The 23,628-nt window shown below is 39.3% G+C and overlaps 1 protein-coding gene across 1 annotated transcript in view; it reads left to right on the forward strand.

The window, feature by feature from the left end:
* The window catches only part of LOC139730942 (angiotensin-converting enzyme-like), a 44,218-nt gene extending 21,177 nt beyond the window's left edge, over positions 1–23,041 (forward strand). The window contains exons 2-13 of the mRNA XM_071641824.1: positions 2,701–2,856; positions 3,733–3,820; positions 4,260–4,403; positions 5,796–5,987; positions 10,555–10,652; positions 11,360–11,532; positions 15,482–15,705; positions 19,458–19,604; positions 19,835–19,943; positions 20,765–20,887; positions 21,454–21,635; positions 22,922–23,041. Coding sequence (XP_071497925.1) covers positions 2,701–2,856; positions 3,733–3,820; positions 4,260–4,403; positions 5,796–5,987; positions 10,555–10,652; positions 11,360–11,532; positions 15,482–15,705; positions 19,458–19,604; positions 19,835–19,943; positions 20,765–20,887; positions 21,454–21,635; positions 22,922–23,013 — 1,728 coding nt within the window. The 3' untranslated portion in view covers positions 23,014–23,041. The remainder of the gene's footprint in view (positions 1–2,700; positions 2,857–3,732; positions 3,821–4,259; positions 4,404–5,795; positions 5,988–10,554; positions 10,653–11,359; positions 11,533–15,481; positions 15,706–19,457; positions 19,605–19,834; positions 19,944–20,764; positions 20,888–21,453; positions 21,636–22,921) is intronic.
* Positions 23,042–23,628: the final 587 nt, after the last annotated feature.

Raw genomic sequence — 23,628 nt, forward strand, 5'->3', positions numbered from 1 at the left:
TGCGTGCCGTCACACAATCATAGTTATAATCCACTTAAGAGTCGAAATTAATGAGAGTGCTTCTGCTTAACTTTGGCAGATCTGATAGCGCGATGTGATTATGACTGGGAAAAATATTTGGCGGCGATACATCACAAAGTTGAAGTACATGTACAATTGAAACTCCGCTCGACACCCACAAATTTCATCATCAAAATGTGTTTACGTCAAACAATTTTGTTTGTCTCTCACTCTCTCTCATATATTCCTCTCTCTAGATTTTATCTTGGTATTTCTTGTCTTCTTCCATATACGCACGCATATCACTATAGCTGTCTCTGTATCTATATTTGTCTGTCGTTTTAATTGTCTTGATACTGATTACTTTTCCAGTCGTCTGAATAGTCATCTAGTACATGACAACAAACGCCTCTATACCTTCACATTTCATACTGTGTCTGTACATACCTTATTTCGCTCTGTCGTAAGAATATACAAGATCATGTGATTTTCGGTGTCTCTTACCTAGATACATAAGAACTTCACCCACCTGCATAATCTGTCTAGCAGTACCTATCAATCTATTTATTTATTTATTGGTGTCTATCTGCCTACTTGCCTATGACGTCCCAGACAAGCTTTGAATAGCTTATGACGATCCACACAAAAATATATATGACATATTCCTTGCAAACTATCTATATTATTTGTGCATAATGTATGTGTATGCATTTTGTGAATAAATCAAATCATTTAAGTCAAATAAAACATGATAAAGGACATATGCAATATGAAACGCATGTTAACTTGTGCGGACTTATACTGCCATGATCGTTAGTTGATAATACGTGGTCAAAAAAAAGCAAATATTTGCAATTTATTTCATAATATTTTTCTGCTATATTTTTTCTTTCAGATTACGGTACTTGGATCTGCTCACAAAAGTTTCCAAGCAAAGAGTCTGTCATCTGCACTATCAATGCTACTAGTAAACTACTAACAAAAAGACATTGGAATTCACCTTCATATACCCTTTAAACTCACCATTGCGTAAATTGCATGTTTCCACGTTACTAATTAATATGATAAGCAAACGATATTGTATGAAACATCCAAACTATGTTCAGTTTAGGGGATGGTGCATTCAAATGTCTTTTGTTAGTCATTTCAAAAAGTAAGCAATGATCGACCGCTGATGTCATTGAAAGAATTTTTGTTTGGAAGCTTCTTTTTAGGGCGGATCCAAGTAATAATGATAATAATGATAATAATGATAATAATAATGATGATGATAAGAATTATGATGATAATAATAATAATAATAATAATAATAATAATGATAATAATAATGATAATAACAATGATAATAATAAAACAATTTTTATTCATTTCATACTTCTCATATATCAATATTACATTAAGAATAGTAGTACAAGTTCTCTTATATCCTGTCGACAATGTACAAAACAGATATATATAATGTATAATATATACATACATGATAGCACAATGATAACTGGTCGAAATCGAAATGGCGTTGTACAAAGAGAAGTATGATGGGACCTACATGAAAGCAAGCTTGTTTGGCTGAAAGCCCCGAATAATCAGTGTCTGTGAGAGAGAAACGGTGATTTACTGATACCAAATAAGGGAATAATAATAAAACATAGATGTTATCATTATGACCCATACAAAGATATTCTGTAAGCCACTTAATGATGGTCATGAAACTACAAATCAATTTGGTCAGCAAGCATAGGTCCTTTAACATGTAAAAATAATGTAAGCAGACACGCAATGATTTACAGACGATCAGGTAGTCAATTATGTATATAGGAGATGTCTTATGATGGCAGACATTTCTTACCCTTTCCCATGGCTTATGATGGTGCTGCTTGGGACTTAGATCATACTAATATATTCATACTATTTTGAATTATCGCGATGGTGGAAATTATGTATTCATGACATTATGTTAACTTTTTAAAGCATTTAATTGTTCTACGTCACACTCACAGTTTAAATTAGAGTACACTGTGAATCGCACTGTAAACCATAACTCCTTATTGCGAACTCAGACACTTGAATCAATAAGACGATATCAGAAATATGCTTAGTCTACCACATTGATATTGCATCTTTGATTTGTCATTCACTGTCCTATAATCTATTATGCTTGAATTAAAAAAAAAAACCGCATCTCACTTTCAGAGTAACGGCCATTGATTGGTCATCTAAGAGGTACCATCGCGGGATTACATAAAAATATGATGTCAAAATTATCGTTCTCATTATATACAGCCATATGGGTATGGTGTTGATAAGATGGGGGAAAACTAAAGTACCTTGATAAAGAAGCAAAAAAAAAAAGAAAAAAAAAAGAAAAGGGAGGTCCAAAAATAGCAAAGAGGCTGTATTTTAAAGCTACTTTACACTGTACGTAACATGTATTTTATGTAGGCCTACACTGTATGTTGCATGTATAAGGCAGGCTCATCAAATGGACAGGCCTATGTATGCCTATGTATGTGTGTATGTGCGTATGTATGTATATATGTATATGTTATGTGTGCGTACGTACGTGTATACGTAAGTATGTGTGTACATTATGTACGTCTCTATCCATTGTACACCTAACTTGCTAGATATCTACATATTTCAAAAAATCGATATAGCAATATCCCTTATTTCAACCATTTTTGTTTTTAACCTCTCTCGCAGGTTGAAGCGAGCTTGGAAGCATCGGCCTTTTCAGCTGAGATGCGACTCGAGGCTCTCAAGTTTAACCGGACGGGGTTCTCTTTCGACACGGAGCGCCAGCTCAACAAACTCGTCTACGTTGGTGATGCCGCTCTTGGAGAACAAGATCTGGAAGAGGTATAAGACAAACACATGTCATGAGTTGTCTCACTTCGTACAATAATATAGTCAACCCTGAGGTCATTCGTCTATAGTGATCACCTGTCTATAACTGCAGTCTTTTCGTGTTCCTTGATTGGCCGTTATCTAGAGACAGGTTTGACTTTTTAACTTCCACCCAATGCACCTAAAAATGGGTGAAGATTCGCCAAACCTATTCCAATTGCAACCACTAAAACTCCTCTGTCCTGCTTAATATGGGGAACGACTGTTATATACATGTATATAGTATTTCGAAATGTTGATGAATCACAGCTCATTCTCGTTGATACACCTTTTTTTTCTTATATTTCTTTTTTTATGATAAGGTAATTTTCTCTAATTAATTCAAGTATGAACGTTCCTATACATAATCCTTATAAGCAGAATATAATAGGTTTAAAATCAGAGTGATACGATACAATGTGTGAATGAGCAGAGATTAATCGACAACTTTGAATGTCGTGACACAAGTGCTTTAGGGTATTTTTAATATGACACTTGTTTCTTCCCTTAATAAGATTAACTTAAGATGCTCTGCCGTATATAACGAGTAACAAAGATACTAGTATATAATATTTCGCTATATCTTCAGATGACCTGGAAGAGTCCTTAATTCTGTTATTTGCGTCCCCTTCTTCTGAAATGGAATTGTGCCTGCTATTGGTGGAGAAACTGCTTACTGATTATCGGGATACAATTGTTGGGTGACTCTTTGATGTTTATTTCCATGTTGTTTGTTTTTTCTTGTTGTTGTCGGTTTTTTTCCTGTTTAGAATGCAAGCAAGATTATGTAAGCCTGTATGAGAGCCTTATTTTGAAGCTGTTTTTGAATCATCTTTCGTTTTATCGCAGTTGACCAACCTGCTTGCTAACATGGAGACTCGCTACTCGACCGGAAAACCGTGCAAAGAAGACGGCACATGTTACTCGCTGGAGCCTGGTAAAATAATGATCTGGTGTTCGATAGATTTTAGCTAGATACAATTCTGACAGTGTGTTAATTCTAGTGTTTAATACAGAGATGTGATGGAGCCAGTGACAGGTATTAATGTAGTTCCTGCATAGTTTCTGCCAGCTTACATCCCATCGGAATCCTGATTAGTAAATGTGACCAATGAAGGGGCAATATTGCAGCTACCAAAATAACTACTAGATCGAACTATGACCATTGCTTTTATAGTTATACTGCGTCATGGCTACTGCAATTTATTGAGCGGAATTTGCATTTATTTCGTATATAATGGTACTGGGGAGGGGGGCTTCGATATGTGTCATTGCTGTTTTGTGATTGTTTTCGTTTTCTAATCTGGACCTGGTCCAGTTGGATAAGGTACAGAGGCTGACCCTACTGTTTTTCTGGTCATCTCCCGCACCGGCAGATCTGACTCGCATAATGGCCACATCTCGGGACTACGCGGAACTCTACTGGGCGTGGGATGCCTGGCGGGCTGAGGTGGGCGCGCCGGCGAGGGTTGACTACGCCCGCTACGTGGAACTTAAAAATATGGCAGCTCAAGCGAACGGTATTGTAAATTCACTACTCATAAACATCGATCTTGAGAAACGTTTCATTATCACAAAATAATGTGCTTATTTTATAAAAGGTGTATTGAAAGCGAAGATCCAACAGAAATAAGAAACGCTGACAACTGCGATAAAACCTTGTGATCGTGTATGTCCCTTAAGCTTCGTCCCCTTTGTCTCTCATTCACTTTTTAATGCCACTTGAAGGGAATTAGCTCCAGAAATTAGCAGACAGATGTGTCACTTGTACTTTGGAAAATTGAATCGGAATCTTAAATTCTTTAAAGAAGAGGGTGATCAGTGAATCGAACTAGTGAGTAACTTGTCACTTATGACATATTCACTTGCAGGTACGTTACCATGGTAATAGTTACTTCGTGTTATCAGATGATAAGCTTTTAGGATGGAGGCTGACCGTGTCCTGTAAAATTTAAAACAATAAGAATTATTAGTTGCTGCCGTGACGGAGCCCGATGACGGGGGTAGATTTAGAGTGAGGATCTAATTTAAATCATTCATCAAACGGTTGAGCTTTTATTATCCTTTCATCATGTCCACTGTCGCCCATGAATAATTTGACTCGAACTAATGAGCACATAAACACTGCTATAAAATCATTCGCTTGACTACTTGAGAGCCGCTCAATGCGTCCTGCCGCCAAGCGGAGACTATAGCAACACTTCAGGCACACTTGAGGAAGCTTTTTTTTACCCTTCTTCCGACTGTCGCGTAACCCTTGGCGGCTGAGGCTTTTGAGCTTTGCCCTTCGGCGCAGGAAGTGTCGCCTTTGAATTGGGACGATGTATAATCAGAGGCTCCATCACGGTCAATTTGCTCTAAACCATTGCTCTTTAATTTCGGAGGTGACGAGTTCCCCCTTAATAATTCAAAATTCCACCATAGTTGGCTGTTATTGACATCACGCCAGGTCTATGTTGTTGGGTCCTTTGCAGACAAAAGTAAAACCTGCATCTAAACCTGCCTCACCTCTGTCGCTATGGCGACGCCGGAGAACGGGGATTCGCCGCATCACCTTTAGTGATTGTTGCAGCTGTGATGCACGTTGGATAGCATTGACTTGTCACCATACGTTGTATAGCAATTATGATTGATGTCTCGCGTTAATTACTCATCCTCAAGCTTTGGTATATTAAGAATGATTCTCTTCCTCTACCATGAGTGATGACCTATCTCGCTCACCTTCCCTTCCTCTCCCCTCCCCCTCCTCCTCCTCCTCCTCTATATCTACTCTCCTATCCTCCCGCTCTCATTTCCTCTCTACTTTTTTTTTTCCTGCCGGCATCACTGATACTCACACCCATCTTTTCTTATGTTCTGTGATCTCCCTCTCTTCATTTCCATGTCCCTCCCCTCGACCGTGTCTTTCACAGACCAACCGGACAATGGAGCGTATTGGCGATCGTGGTACGAGGTGGACGACCTGGAGGATCAAGTTCAGGATCTGTACAATACGCTGTCACCCCTCTACACGAATCTGCACGCTTACGTCCGCAGGAAGCTCTACGATGTCTACGGACCGAGGTTCATCAACCTTCGGGGACCCATACCAGCGCATGTGCTTGGTAAGACTATCAATGCGCGCAGAATCTGTCCCCTTCCCCACCCCTATCCCCCTCCCCACATACATCTCCTTGACAAAAATGATGATTAAAGATTAATATTAAGTGTCGATGAAAGGAAATAGATACCGTGCATGAAATCAATCAATTCCTCGATTGTGATCGGAGGGCTGGTATAATAATGTTAAATGTTCAAGTTTGAAAAGCAGTAAGTTGTCTGAAATAGAGCATTTCTTGAGTACAGAATCGTAGCTTTTTGGATAGATGCTCAAAGTAGAATTCCTCTATAGCTCAGATATTCTTTAATGATCTGATTCATTCCAGCCACTTTCAATGTCAATCTCTGGGTGCCCAATCTTCTATTACTTTCTTCTTTCGTTTTTATATTTATGGGGGTGACTCTGTATCCATACCCCTAGCCTGTACCGTTTGAGAACACACATTACACACACACATATTGTAAACGACACCTCAAGTAAACGTTATTATGAGTGACTTCAGTATCATGTCACATGTTCTTGACATGAGATCAAAGTAAACCCATAAATCGATTGGGAAATATTCTTATAGATTCAAGTCAAAGTTACTGATGTGCTAATCGCAGCGAACTTTGTCGATGACTTATAAAACACAGCTTAATCGACTATCGAAAATACATTCGATTCAGCTTCTGTTTATCAAACTCCATCGAGACCTACGTGATAATGTTCCATAATGATGCCATGACGCTATTGTTATATTGGAAGGACTTCTCCTCGTTGACAAAAATAGTGTACAAGAAATTATTAGAACACACGAGAAGGAAAAGATGAGGAAAATGTCATGCCTGAATAAAACAGCTAGAATTTTCCTCCAGTTAGGTATCATTGGAGAATTGAATTGTAAGACATTGTGACATTTTGCCCTCGTGCGTGCATTAATGATAATCTCTATATCTCTTAAATTGGTTCATAGAAGGGAAGGCAGATTATAATATGACCTTTACACAGCAATTATAACACTAGTGCTATTGAATACAGCACTATGCAATACCAATTTTGTTCCCCTAAATTGCTACATCATGATTACACGTGATAAAGTATATCATGAAATCAGTCGACTTCTGTAAACAATGCCTCAATAATACGATAATTGACATTTAGGGCACCACGAACGCAAGCGAAATTGCGTGTGTTCCAGAGTTCAGATCCAATTTATGACGGTAGGATTACTCGATGGCAATACTGCAATGCTGTTATACACGTGAAAGGCCACAATCGGTTCTTGGAGTCAGCTGACCATATATGTGTCTGTAATTGCAAGGGAGTCTTTCAAGCTGCGTTTACACCATGTTCCCGGCGGCCACGGCAGCCCCATTAGCCAGAAACGGTATTAGTGCGCCGTGGGTAGATGAGACATCTCCTACATTTTCCCCCTTCGCATTCTAGTCTTGTTCAATCTAGACCTGGCCCTGATAAACATAAGCTATCAGACGCTGTTCTTTCGGCGTCTGGTCAGGCTAGAATATCAATAATTTCAGTAACCCGCGGCCTATTACATGCAGCCCCGTTTTGTTGCGTTCACCCCGTTTTAACACTGCATCCAAGATTCCTCATTAGCACCGGGACTGCCGTGGCATTTTTTTTTTTTTTGGACAGTTTAAAAATCTGACAAGGCATCCACGGCAATCACAGCCTGTCGCGTTTGCCTATTCCCTCTCACCGTGTTGTTTCAAGTCCTTTCCTATTTGTCCACGGTGGCCTGAAACGGGGCTGCCGTGGTTGCCGGGAACATGTTGTAAACGCAGCTTTGAAGACACCTGAGAACACACACATCAACCGATGGTAGATAATGCAAACATCAGAACTCGACATTAACCTGTTTTTCTCTGGTGGCCCGCTCAGGCCATTAAATTCTTTGAATCTGAATTATTGGTTGTCCGCAAGAGAAACGTAATGGCAGAAAATAAAAGGAAATATAAATATTCATTTTGAATTAAAGCTGCCCGATCGGGCCACCGATAACTTGTTGAAATTTGATGGCTACATATCATTTTTTCCCGTGACCCTGGGCCAATATATACGTATTGGGACGGTTATCATGTTGTGCTTTGTTTTTGTTTTGATTTTTTCTTAATTTCTTCCTTCTAATTCTGATGATGTCACTAAAGGACAGGGACGAGGGTAGAGAGTCAATATTTGTCTTCTTCCGAAAGTGCTATAATTTGATCTGATCGGAGGAGATAAGGTGACATAGATACAGATAACCATAGATCAAAAGTCAGGTATTATGAGTATCACCCGTACTCTCGAGGGCGTAAAAGCTAAAGATAATGTATCTTTATAATAGGCTATAATGGGCGTGATGTCAAACAATGTAATCAGCGTGAGTGCGAACTATAAGCTGGTGTATTTTACCCAACATCTGCAAAGATTCTGGGGACGCGATTGGGCAGTTGCTCATTACGTCATGGCATCCTATAGCAATATACCACTTCAGGCTTTGAGGTTGAAAATAATGTCAAAACAGTTTTGGACATTATTTTCAACAGTTCTTGACAGTAATGAAAATACTGTCAAAACAATTTTTGACAGTGCACGACAGGAGCACTTCATCCAACCGTCCTGCATTGCCCATTCGTTTTGCCCTGAGAAATATACAGGTCTTGGCTCTTATACTATGCCCGTTAACGTCAGAGACGTTGTATAAAACGCTTGTTTAAAAAGCGGTTGTTAATCTTTGAACTTTCTTCAATGGTGCTCATGACAGTTCACTATAAATGTAATGCTATTTGAAGTTGAGTTGGTCATTGACATTCTGCCCCATCGTCATTCATATTTTGATGAAGTTAAGTTGCCGAAAACAGACGGAGGCAAAACACTCACATGCACACACACACACACACACACACACACAAACAAACACACAAACAAATGATCCTGTAAATGGGTGCCAAAACTGTCATGTGGAAAATAAGTTGAAAATTACACTTACAGTTTTCCTTTTGAAACCTTGGAGGAACGAAGCCTCCAAAAACAGCAACTGCGTGCTGTACTGTATATCCAATATAGTGGCTGAGAACAGTGTTACGAAACAGGGGGCATCTTGGTCCATGGCCACCGCCACCTTTTTAAAAGGGGGGGGGGGGGGTAGTTCATATTTCTGGTGCCACTTCCGGGTTTCCTCAGCTGACAAGGATGGGAAAAAAGGCCTCACCTGCGCTTCTCAGTCATCTGGTACAACACTGGTGCCACTTCCGGGTTTCCTCAGCTGGCAAGCAAGGGAAAAAAAGGCCTCACCTGCGCTTCTCAGTCATCTGGTACAACACTGGTGCCACTTCCGGGTTTCCTCAGCTGACAATCAAGGGGGAAAAAAGGCCTCACCTGCGCTTCTCAGTCATCTGGTACAACACTGGTGCCACTTCCGGGTTTCCTCAGCTGACAAGCAAAGGGAAAAAAGGCCTCACCTGCGCTTCTCAGTCATCTGGTACAACACTGGCGCCACTTCCGGGTTTCCTCAGCTGACAATCAAGGGGGAAAAAAGGCCTCACCTGCGCTTCTCAGTCATCTGGTACAACACTGGTGCCACTTCCGGGTTTCCTCAGCTGACAAGCAAAGGGAAAAAAGGCCTCACCTGCGCTTCTCAGTCATCTGGTACAACACTGGCGCCACTTCCGGGGTTAAAAAAAAAGAAGTGGGGGCCCAAGTGGTTAGACACTATGTATTCCTATGTAGTCCTATGCATTATCCAAAAAAGTTCCGCCGGCCCCGTGATCTGACAAGGCTCGCGCTAAGACTAGTTTAAACAGCGAATTAACTTTGACTTCATTTATGTCTGAAAGGTGTAACGTGTTTATTCAAGAATAAATGTATATATACCAATGCATCAATAGAGCGAACATAAATTAAAATCCTTTATTCTTTATTCTGTTAACGGCACATCGCTCTGAATTGAAAAAGAAAATACTGAAAATAAGGGCAATAATTCATTCTACCCTTCCACTTCCAACTTTAATTTAAATTCGGTTTCGGTTTTATGGAAAAACACCAAATAAAAGTAAGAAGGCTAACATATTTAGTGACATCAAATTTGACAACAAAATGGATAATTAATCTGTAGGTTAAAGGAGACATAGAGAAGGAAATGAATTAAAACAAATTTACAGTAAACACACACACACACACACACATTATATTGAAATGAATGTGTGAACGTAAGAACGATGAACATTACAAACTCGTGCCCAAGTACTTTAAACGCTTCTCATTGAAGGTCATCCGTGAACATGAAAATTGAATGTTGAAGAAGGAAAAATAGCTTTCTACACATCAACCTAAAATATATCATGTTAGCCCCCCCCCCCTCGAAAAAAAAAATGATTGTCGCTCTATGAAAAAGTTAAAAAGTCAATATATATATAGTCGAATACTAATCAATGTTCAGAGAACTGAAACAATAATCGCCTAAGAATATTTCATTTTTTACCTTGCGTGCTGGGAGTTGTTGCTGTTCTTTCGAAACTTCAATCAATTCATCACTGGACGGTACCCTATACATTCCCTGTATATGTGGTGCCATTTTTTCCCTCCAGGTAACATGTGGGCGCAGAGCTGGCTGAATCTGAACGATCTTTGCCAGCCATTTCCGGACAAGCCAAGCGTCGACATCACACCAACTCTCGTCGAGGAGGTACGATCACGGGTCGTCTTCTCTCCCAGGAACCTTGTTTTGATGTTTGTTTGGAGATATTTGAAACCCTAACCGACCAGGCAGGGACACCTGCTGAAGTCAGTGTGGTTGGATTACTCTCTCCCGTTATTTCAAAATGCAAGAAAAGAATCATGCAACTGTAGTTTGCTGTTTGCTTTGGTTTTGTGCATTTTTTGTAACTTTCTTTGCTCTTTGTTTCTCAGTGTTGATCTTGAAATCGATAGATTAAGAATGGCATATAAAATAGCTGCAAAAATGACAATAGTATAATAACCGATTCAGCTGTAGCAGCAACAACTACGAGTGAACACAAGCGAATAGGATAACCATCGTATCATTTCGAAGGATCAGGACAGTCGTTCGAAGTGATAATAACTATGATAACAATATTTTCAATAATTTTCGTTTCAGTCTTATGGCTATTTGAATAACACGCTGCGATGTAATGGATTGATGATATGAGCAGGTCTTCTGTTAAAAAAGAATACCATGAATATAAAAAGTAGTCAACGGACTGACATCCCTCAAACGTCTTATTACAGACAGACGGTCCTGCGGAATAGGGTCACAAGATACCGTTTTTTAACGTTCTCTTTAAAAAAAGAAAAGAAAGAAAGATGACAATCGCTACCCGTTCACAGTTCCCAACTCCCACTTTCTACCTGTTGCCGATCTTCCGTTGATAGGGTTACACCCCCCTGCGGATGTTCGAGGTCTCCGATGAGTTCTTCGTTTCGCTTGGACTGATCGAGATGCCACAAGAATTCTGGGATCATTCCATGATCAAGAAGCCCACTGACGGTCGGGAAGTGGTCTGCCACGCTTCCGCCTGGGATTTCTACAACCAGGTCGACTTCAGGTTGGTTCGCTCAAGCTCAATAACTCACTTTTTTTTTTTAATTCCATTCAGACAACTTTATCCTCGTGCAAGGGCTTTCACTCCATTCTCACGGTCTTTTGTTTTATAATGTGAATTTAAAATCAATAGCAAAGTTACGATTGATTGGGGAACATAGGTTGATTTCGATAGTCGGAATCAGAGCTGACAAGGCAAGGGTCTTACTGTATGGAAGCCTAAGAAAACCTGCAGTTAAACAAAAAATGACAAGACTGGAAAAGGGAGAAGAAAAGACAATAATAATGAAGTGAAAACCATTGTAAGAATATGCAGTTGTCTAGACTGAAAGACATATTAAGTGATATTTTCGTAATGGTGGTTTGTGGTGAGCATAATCTGTGTGTTGATGTGGCTGTATCCAGCCAGTCGCACTCGGGCTATTGATACGATTGATACTGGGGCCATCTTCCTCGTCAAGCTTAGCTTATGATGATGGTCCCCTGCATTTCATTTTTATCATTTCCTATTGCTTCCTTTCATATATGATATTCGTTCTTGAAAAAAAAGAAAAAAAAAGAAAATGTATGTAAGATCCAAATGTTACGAATATTAGCTGTGTAAATGACTATGTAAGAATTTTGTTGATTTGTTGATTTGTATTGATTTTGAAATGCAGAAATAAAAACTGAACTGAACTGAACTGAACAATCACACGCGTGTGGCTGTACATCCCAGCAAAAGAGATTTTAATCTCTTTCATATCCCGCTACTGTGAATACAACCACACGTGTTTGGCTGTATAATACACCGCATTTTTTTAATCCTTATACCAAAATGTTAGTCTCACAAGTTTGGCCCAAGTATTCACAGTGTCATCAATAATCATGAATGTAAGGCTTGTTACTTTTTAATAGGGAAAGAGAACATTAAATCTTATGTAAAGATTGCAAATCGTTTTGGTTGATGATAATGTGAATAGCTTGTTTTTAAATATATTTTGTCTGCATGAAAACATTTCGATGGATTATGTATGACTCGGTCGGCTCAAGTCTCTTAAAGGGAGCAACTTATTTCATTGTTCCGATATTAAGTAAAAACAAAAAAGAATTGAATAACCAAATTTTTGGTTTTGATGACCATAATATATAACACTTTGTATTATCACATTGTATATTGGTTTTATAATAGCCTTTTTTTTATACAATACACCGTGTACCTTATATGGTTACTCTTTTATTATTTACAATATTTATGTATCCATATGCTATAGTTCATCATATTATGATATATATTTTAAAACCCAGTTTGCATTTTCATTTTAGATTATAGAACTTAACTTAGAATATGTATTATAATGTACTAAACATAGCATAGCTTTGACAAATCTACAAAGAAGGATGTTCATAAACATGAAATCATGTCACTCTTTTTCCCTGCCACCCATTGACGCTCCTGTATCATCTATGGAAAAAACAAACAAACAAACCAACAAACAAACAAACAACCCTGCATGTCACTTGCTCATACAAGAATCCAGCAGTGTACCACAGTCTTTATGGAGGATTTCGTCACCATACACCATGAGATGGGACACATCCAATACTTCCTCCAGTTCAAAGACCTCCACGTTGGCTATCGCACGGGCGCCAACCCCGCGTTTCACGAGGCCGTAGGGGACGCTATTGCACTTTCTGTCGTCACGCCTGGCCATCTGTACAAAATAGGCCTCTTGGATGAAAAGGTGGAGGACTTAGGTATAGCGGTCGTGGTAAAAGAGTGTCTTGTACTGCGTCTCTGTCAGTCGCGTCGTTTTTTTGTACTTCCTGGTGTGGTTTTGTGAGACGGTCCTGTTTTCCGGTAGTTACGTTCCTTTGTGTATTTTGTTCGATTCCGCCTATTTGTCCTTTTGTATTGGTTAGAGACAATGTCCATGTTATTGCTGTGAAATGTTCGTTTTGACACTGTTACACCTATTTCGATATTATCGGCGTAATGGCATGCTTCTGGCCAAATATTTAATATTTGCCTCAATTTTGTCGGTACTGATGTTGCTGTTGTTGTTTTTGTTGTTATTTCTTTCTTTTGCTCTTTTGCCTGATCTTTCGCATTTTACAGGCTTTCCTCGAATATTAGCCAATAACAACATGGTGTGTCGAAGCCACAGAGTCTTGCCAATAGAAATAAACAGTGCATCAGATTCAAATACATTCGGATGAGTCAGAATATCTTTCTGATCACGATTCTAATTTACTCTTACTACCATGGAGCTACAGCTTCGTGATCTAAGTTCGAAATAATGTCTAGTGCGACAAAGTCTACGAGAGCATGTCATCACCACTGTTGTCATCATATCCATGAATAACACTGTTTCTGACTCACCTAAAGAACATTCAGAGTATATTGTATTAATAAAATCCAGAAACTAATTGCCCAGTTGTCAACCCCCACCCCTCCTATATTGTATGCCCCACACACACCTTCTTTTTTTCCTAATAATAGTTGCAGCAGATTGTCCACAGATTTGCTTTGGGGCGATCTCTACGGCAGAAATTGGCATGAAGATTTTCTTTACTGTTCTCTTTGTTGATGTTGGTGTTGGTGTAGATGATGTCGAGCAAGCATGGACTTCGCACATTGTGATTGTGAAGCACGAACAATGACATACAACAGCTTAAGATTGTAATGCCTAGTTTTGTTTCCAACAACAGATCATGCATGCAGCTCTCTAAAATAGTGTGCATGTACCATGATTATCAAGTTCCCCGTGTCCAGCTGTTTTGTGATGCTATTGCCTTGTTGTTTCTTTTACTAGAGAGAAAATGGTACCAATGAAGAAAATTAGCAATAAAGAGGTATGGGGTTGTGTGAAGATGTAATGAAAAGTGAAAACTAATCGCTATGTTGACCCATAAGATAAATACCTTAAGGTCACAAATCCATTTCATACTGTCTTGTGTCGCAGACAGTCGAACATTCAGACTTTTAGGTCATCAACCCCGCGATCAGGGCTACAGCACTCAAAGAATTCTGCTCAATACGTTATTTCCTCCATTAGGCACACAATGATTGTGTTCCGACTGATTTGATTTTTGTTTTGCTGGTCTGGATTTAGGCAGCAGACAAGACTGGCACGAAGACGATACGAATGACTCGATCGACGAGCTCTGTCCGCAGGACACGTCCTGCTGTCTGTCATAAAACTTTCCCGGCGGTCACGGGGCAGCCCAGTTTGCCCGAAATCGTGGGCCTAAATCCATGGGTCTTTGGTCATTTTCCCCCTTATTTATTCACAATTTTGTCTTCTCGCTTCGTATCGGAAATGCAGTAACGTTTTAACCTCGCCCTATAGTATGTTTCTCATCCGCACCATGATTGGCGAATTGTCTGACAGTAAATCTGATAATGATTTAATCAAGTACCCGCAGCAATCACGGCCAGTCACGTTTGTTGATCTGCCCCCCCCCCCGCTCCCCGCATTGTTTCGCGTCCCATCCCAACATTAGCCCATCAGCCTCAAAAGTCTGTCGAAGAGGCAATCATTATCACCCATCAAATTCACAAGAAACACTAAACAGTGTCAGCTAAACAAATAGTGTTCTTCTTGGGAGAAGTACCGTGTTCATCCTTTATCATAAATCCTGTATGATGTCATTACATTAACGTTCGAAATCGTATATGCACGTGTAGTATTCTAAATTCATCACGTTCATGACATTACTCACTTTATTGGTGCAATGATTATGGTCCCAGTGTAACAATTTCCTTTCCACGCCAGGCTAGTGTAGAACCGTTAATGTGTTGCGTGCATTATTTTGACAAATAGATATTATCAGATTTATACCTACCATGCTTACATCGACTGCGTAGTTCAGTTCAGTTAAATCACCTATCTTGCCTTTTTCTTTCCTTTTTGTCTGTGATCGAATTATATTAGAGTCTAATACTTGTTTTCATGCTTATAATATTCAAGAATCAAACAATGCACAGACATAACAATGGATGACTTCATAACCATACACCACGAGATGGGACACGTGGAATATTTTCTCCAGTATATGGACCAGCCGGTGGTGTACCGCGGGGGCGCCAACCCGGGCTTCCACGAGGCGGTCGGCGACGTGTTAGCCCTGTCCGTGACAACTCCCAAGCACCTCTACGAGGTCGACCTCCTGGACGAAGTGGTGGATGACGAGGGTACAGCCACTAAATGCATCGTCGCTTTCACTTTGCCTCAATATTTCACGTGCTCGTCTTTCGCCGGTCTCCAAACAACAAACTTTCCTCACCCCATGATCATAATTATCTCACAACCGTCTTACCCTTTGATTTGTGATAAGCGCGATGCTGGATTAAGATCGAATACTTGTTAGCCTTTTTAGTCTATGTACTTAAAAGATAGTAAAACAACGAGTACATTTCCAATGCATTTTTTCATTCAAACGTTGCTAAACATTATTCAGCTATGCTTGACAATGAGAACCAATTGCTATACGCCATACCTGTGTATCAGAAATGGCGTCATTTTATACTACCGCGTCATTGCGTGCCAGAAAATGACAAAATACGGCTCAGTGCTCGTCACAAAATCATTAATTCATGGGTTAAGGTCATACCTACATCACATTCCGCCTCATACTCCGCCTAATGCTGTCTTGCATGCTACTCAAGAAAGTGATACTGATATGCATTTTCCTCCGCCCTATTAACCATTATAAACGGCAATAGCGATGCAATAAAAGAAATAGTGAAAGGGGAATAGTGTATGGAGGTAATACACGAGAAAAGGTGGTATACTATGTAGGTGAATTGTATTTTCTTATTCGACACCTCGTCGGGCTAAAACTCGGCGGTCCAGAATCAAACAATGCACAGACATAACTATGGATGATTTCATCACCATTCACCATGAAATGGGACACGTGGAATACTACCTCCAATACGAGCATCAGCCGGTGGTCTACCGTCGCGGGGCCAACCCGGGCTTCCACGAAGCAGTCGGCGACGTCCTCGCTCTGTCTGTGTCAACACCTCAGCATCTCTTCGACGTCAATCTCCTGCCTGAAGTCGTAGATGATGAAGGTAGTCACGAGTTCAACACCACGAATCATACAGCCCAAGAACCATACAGCCCATGAGTTGTACAGCCCACCAGTCAAACAGCCCATGAATTCGACACTAAGCAAATAAGGCCCTTGAGTCGATCTGACTAAGTCAAAAAGGCTCACGAGTTTGACACTAAGTAAACAAGGCCGACGAGACCGACACATTAAGCCCCGTAATGTCGAACTCATGGGTCGATTTTTTTTCTTCTATATAGTGTCGAATTCGTTAGCCTTTTTTTTTTCTTTATGTCAAATTCGGAGGTCTTGGTTGCTTAATTTTGAATTATTGGACCTTGTTTGCCCAGTGTCGAACTTTTGGGCTGTATGCCTCATGAACCCTTTTTTCGATGTCGAACTCGTAGGCCGTATGTCTCGTGGATGTCGGTCTCATGGGATGACCCTGTCTCCCCGCAATCCTCTCATCATTACTAAAAATATTTGAAGAGATGGAGAATGTACTTGGTAGAGTTATTAGTGAAGGTAGAGAAAAACAAAATATGAACGTTGACTTGTATCGATTTTTTTACAAAACGTATAGTGTCCAGCACGGCATCCAGTCATTTTGATAGTAGAATAAGCATTGACCCCACCGTATGGTTCATGGTATAAACGCTCCAGAGAGTCAGTTGGTTTTGAACTTCTTTACCAATCGAATGCGCAAATTTTGTTGCATGGAAAATGGTTTTGAAATATGAACAATATGGTATACATTGTGTTCAACATGCATAACTTCTCATTTATAGCGACGAGCGCGATGCAGTGTATAGTTTTTAGGTTTGCGATGGCAGCGCGATGAAGGCGCATCAAGAGAGGTAGTGAGTATCATTCTTTTTTTTCTGCTTAATTTTCATCCCTGGAAAAATGATTAAGACTGATATCCACTTTGTTTTCATTTTTCATCAATATTCTGTGCATGCGCTGCTTCCTTCTTTGTCTTTGCATTGAATGTATTTGAGTGTCTTTGCCAAATCACTTATTCATGACATAAAAAGAAACAAAGAGTGGTTAGTTTGCTTCAGCGGTTGCATATTATTTTTGTACGCGAATAAAATAATATTTTTTTTTTATGCCATGTGAATTTTCACACCACCCCCTTCAAATGTGTTTCTAGTTAACTCTTAAAGCGACTAAATGCCTATATTATGTGTCACTATGAGTAATACACGTTTGAAGATGAAGTCACTTTCAAATAAGTATGAAGCGATTCCTTTGCTCGTCAGCATTAAAAGTACAAGAAAACAAATCAAAATCAATATATCATAAAAAAGACAACTTTATCATGGCACTATCTTATTTACTGCCCTATACCGATTTGCCAAACCGCAGAACTGAAAACGTCTCTAAGTACAAGATTCAATAACCCATCAAAACGGCATAGCAGCGCTAATCCTGTCGTTGGTGATTTAAAAACAAAATGCTTATAATCTCCCGCTTTCATCCAGTACAGTGTAACATTCGAATACTTGAGTTCCTGCCTCATTCACCTTTATACGTTATTTCTGTCTGAATGGGGTGATGTAATTAATGTATCCATTTCTGTTTCTAAGATCACTGTTTATTTTTGCTAACATTGATGTTTTTGACGTGAATGCAAGGATATGAGTATATCCTGCGCCTTGGCTCCACCTTGAAATACTCACAAGGGACAATTCTTTCAACACAATGGTATGATTATTAACAAAGAATGGAATAAGAGTCTATTTGAAGAATAATATTATTCAAAGAGCAGTAAACAGCGCGTTTCTTACACGGCAAGCACACTTTATCTGTTAGTTTGTCGTTTATGATTGAAAGCTGTTTGAATAATTACTAAGATAGATAGGTTGATGAAAACGAATTATAAGGAGCCTATAATACATATATACATAAATATATTACATTATATACAAAGTGTGCTCTTAAGAGCTCTCAAAACAGAAAAATTTCTCTCATCACAATACATGCATTTGCATAATTATGTTTTGTCCAAAATACTCATGAATATCCGAATGTCATATAGGGAGTGGGTTGCATTTTCCCAGCAACATGCATCTTCATCGTTATACAAACTGGCCATATCTGTTGTACCGGGTCATTCCCAGATGTGTCTCGTACTGAGAGTACAACCCCATTACATCACTTCATCTGTGTACATCAGTGTATCCGTTGTAGTGCACGCGTGTTTATTTCCCGCGTAACGTTTGGCAATTTGGTGTTTTATGCTGCGATACGAAAATCAAGCATTTAGTGTCATGTTGTCAAAGTGATACATTCCTCTTATGTCTGTTGATTTGTTTGTGTCAGTCCATCATGTTCGATGTCAAAATGGAGTAGACGTGCTTTCCTGTTATTAAGTCATTAAAATTTCGCAAAAAATTCTAAACTTGCCCTTTAATATAGTAAAATAAGTCATATTCCGAACAAAGGCCTAAACACATCATCCAATCCAATGCACATGAGTTTGTTAAATCAGTCTGTAAATTGAAAGCTTTGGCAAAATTACGAAGACTGTCATTGTATCGTGACAATTCAAATAATGATAAATGCCAAATAATAGAAAGACGAACAGAAACGATGAAAGGCTTCTTCTTATCATCTTTCGTCTCATTATTCTCCTTCCAAACCAAGAACATAAATACAATGTATACCGAACCCGGGGTTGTACCTTCCACTTTGCAACTGGTTACACAAAACCTTATGTATAGAGAACACTATAATGTGAGTTCTTTTCCTCACCGATAACAAGACTGGGCCACGATAAGATTGAGAAAACGGTGACACCTGTATGACGATGAATTATTACAGTTGTATACCACCTGTATACCATCCAACTCTTTCACCTGCCTGCATTCCTTCACCCCACAGAGGCGGATCTGAACTTCCTCATGAGCATGGCTCTGGATAAGATTGCCTTCCTGCCATTCGGATATCTCATGGACCAGTGGAGGTGGCGTGTCTTTGATGAGACCACGACTGAGGACATGTTCAACGAGGAATGGTGGAAACTCAGGTGTATTCAGAATTTGTTTAGTCTCTCTCTCTCTCTCTCTCTCTCTCTCTCTCTTGTATTTTATTTCCTTCTTTTTCTGTTCCTATTTCTATCAATTTTTTTCTTTCTATCTATCTATCGATTGATCTCGTTGTCCATCTATCTATATAATGCTTTATCTTCCTACATTATTTCTCTCGATTTCTCTTGACCGTTCAAGCGTCAAACAATGGCATTTTTGGACGGTTTGGAGGGGTAATTTATGCAATATATCAAGGCATCATTCCACCAACCAATCGCACGGAAGAACACTTCGACCCGGCCGCCAAGTACCACATTCCAGCTGATGTACCTTACATCAGGTAAGTATTTTACCCATGGCGCCGCTTTCATCTATTCTCCTTGATCTGCATCGCATGCAGACGACATGGCCTTTATCTCACGGTTGGGTTTTCGTGTAGACCATCAACGTTCGCATTAAAGTGGCCACTTTATTTTGCAGTATGATATTGACCAGCTGTTGACTTTCGTCAATATCTTTATGGCGAGGTTGTGGACCAAATTTTACCATCTCTGAGTGGGTCACTGTTTTTCTATGTAATAAGCCGGAAATCTAACTTTATCAGTGCTGTATGCAAGCTATGGTGACATTTTGGCAGCTCTGCACACATAAACGTTACAATTTATAATGACACAATGAGGAAAGAACACATTCTTTTGTTAAGTTCATGTCAGTAAAAAACAATGCTGCAGTTAAATCTCTTTGTGTGTATAGATCATTGGGAGACTAGTGACGGTATGACATCACCAAATCATTTAATTTACATAATGTGCTACGTAAAAACACGTGACTCATCCACTTGTACAATTTACTTATCTCGGGTCCGGATTGTGACGAAATGTCTTCCATTTTCCTCTCTTTCATTATCACTCTATGGTAACTGATTGAAGCCAATTCGGAAAAAGAATGTTGAATCGCACTTTAGATCTGTTAACAAAGTGAATCTGCGGTTAGGATTAATTCTTTAAAGGCAACTAACCTCGGGGTAGGCCTATACTGTCATTATCTGGTAATATAAGTAAAACTTAAATGTTAGTAGGGAATAAAGGTTGCCTCAATTTCATTTCCATTTCTCTTCCTAAAGCTGATGCGCTTCGATCTATTCTCACCTTGCCTCCTCAGGTACTTCATCAGCTTTGTCATTCAGTTCCAGTTCCACCAGGCGCTCTGCGACGCCGCCGGCCACACCGGCCCACTCCATAAATGCGACATCTATCGGTCTGAGGAAGCCGGCACGCTGTTGTCGTAAGTGTGATGTGACGTTAACTCTCGCCTCACCATCGGCAACCCGTTTAAAGGAGTGTCGATGTCATGTTGAGTTTGAGGTACTAAGGGGGTTAATGGGGACAGTAAACTTTATTTACCGCTATCCAAGTCTTGTAATGTACAGTATGAGATGAGAATGGATGATCGTATTAAATTCATGATGGCAATGTTGGTAATCGAAATGCCAGGTGTAATGTTAACGATGACGATAAAGGTATTAAAGATTACAATAACGTTCGTGATATCACAATAATGGCACTGATAACATTGGTAATGATCGTGCAAATAAACCTATGAAATATTAAACAGAAAAATTCATGAGAATTCAATTTTGAAGACAGAATATAGAATGACCTGTCACCCCCTCGTTGCCATGGCTTTGGAATTAACATAAGTAACGAGGAAGCCAATATTTCGAGAGCTCAGTAGACCAAGTTTACTTTTAGCGTATATGCTTGGACGAAAAGGTAGAGTAGGTTTTGAAGTGCGAAAAAACAACAACGACATTTTTCATCATCATTGTTAAATGCTACTTTGATCTCCAGCGACATGCTTAAGATGGGCTCAAGCCAACCGTGGCCCGAGGCTATGGAAGCCATCACCGGAGTCCGCATCATGGACGCATCAGCGCTGGTGAATTACTTCCAGCCGCTTATTGATTACCTGGAGGAGAAGAACGCCGAAAACGGGGACGAACCTGGATGGGATGAGATGTACTATCCAGATGGTAAGACCCCCATGTCCAACAAGCATCAAAGCATAGAATTACGGTTTTTGCCACGGTTTTTGTCAATATAGAATACAGGCTCTTTCAAAATTGACACGTCGATTTACGTGATAGACAAAGCGTCATAACGCAATGTCCACAGCCTGTTCAATTCAATTCAATTCAATTCAATTATTTATGTTTCCATCAATAAAAAGAAATACACAATACGAGGTATACATCAATGTTTTAACAATTTATTTGGATGGACAAATCATTGAAAATGATTCAAAATATATGTAGGAGTAATATTATAAAGAAAAAGGGAACAATGAATATTTGCAGTTGTAAACAAAAAATAAGAAGTAAATATGACGATGGAAAAGTGTTTCATTAAAAAAAAAAAAAAAAAAAAAACGTTTGTAAGACGTGGATCGACGGAATTACTTTATCAAAGGGGATAATTATGAACAAGCCTCTTTTGTTTGCATTTTCTGATTCCTCCACTATCATATTGTATGTTCGGTATTTTTTTTTTGTATGTGTATTACCAATGTTGTATGTTGTTTTAATGCCTGATGTGAAATTTGGAAATAAACTCAATTCAATTTATCATGCTTATATGGAACAAACTCAGGTTCACACAGTGTGGTTTGTGTGAAAATGTCACATATTGATGATCACTCAGTGAAAAACAAATAGCAACACCATTGGTCTATGTACCATACTATACCATTGGAACTTTTTAGTCATTTATAATGATGCTGATGATACAGAGCATACTACTACTAACAGTATCAACAGCCTAGGATTATTAAAATGCTTTGCCATCTCTCGCTTTGAATCATTCATCAGCATTCTAAATAGCGTTCCCGAGGTTTTTAGCGCATAATACTTCCAGGATACTTAATAAAAGAATAACGAATTACAATGTTGAAAAAGAAAATACAGCAGGGTAATTGATAAGTTTACGACACATTTATGCTCTGGACTTGAGAACAAAACATGATTATCGTGTTTCGTGTGCAATGCTGAGTTTTCCCTGTTTACAGGACATCGGACGCAGGTATATTATTTCAGCATACAAAGACATACCTAGACCCAATGAATGGTAACATACTTTGGAATAAAAACAAAGACATTTTGTATACAATTTCACCTGCATCTGGCTCCGTCATGGTAAGTATCGCTTAGTCATGGGAGACATCGAATGGGCTGAAATCAACATGCACAGAATTATCTCTAAACACCTCCAAATAATCATGGATTTTTTTTTTGTTTTGTTTTGTTTGAATTGTCTCACTCAGATCCATATACATTCGGAAGCGGAACAATTCTCAAGCCTTCGATTGTAGCTCTGCTGTTCCCTCTGATGTACTTCTTCATTCAGCTGTTTTGAGTGGCCAAGGCGTAGTCAAGTGGAGCTTAGGGACCTTCGAAGCATCGCGTTGTATAATCTCACGTGCATATCACACGTCTTCGTCAATGGCAGCCTTTCAAATTCAAGAGCGCCAGGCATTATACTACTGTATATGGTCTAATGAGGGACACACGAAACACCACTCGTTTTAATTTGTTGATCATATTCACTGATGTGTGGTTGCTGTCAAAGGCTTTCGAATGAAATTGTTAATGAATGTTGTGAAGATGCGATGAAGTTCATTATCATCAGGGAATGTTTGCACGCTTAGGGATATTGTTATTGATCATTTATACCTCAGTTGAATTTTCTGTCATTTAAGTCATTTCCTTACATTGTATAATAAGGTGCTTTTGAATATGAATGTACATCTTGCAATGAAAAGCACGAATCGACGTACGCATACAATACAACACGAAGGTTCATTGGGTGGTGGTGTCTACTGCGTTATGGGAACAAAGAACAGCAATTAGCAATGAATAAGAAGATTTAAAATCAAACGAACCGTTATTTCAATGGGGAGTTTAGGGCATTGATGGTTAATTGTTCTTCTTTAAGGGAAAAATTCATTTGATTTATCATTTGACGAAAATA

This window comes from Diadema antillarum, unplaced genomic scaffold (genome assembly GCF_040938485.1).
Source record: "Diadema antillarum isolate AM-2024a unplaced genomic scaffold, OU_Dant_1.0 seq00000345_RagTag, whole genome shotgun sequence".
Taxonomy (NCBI): Eukaryota; Metazoa; Echinodermata; class Echinoidea; order Diadematoida; family Diadematidae; genus Diadema; species Diadema antillarum.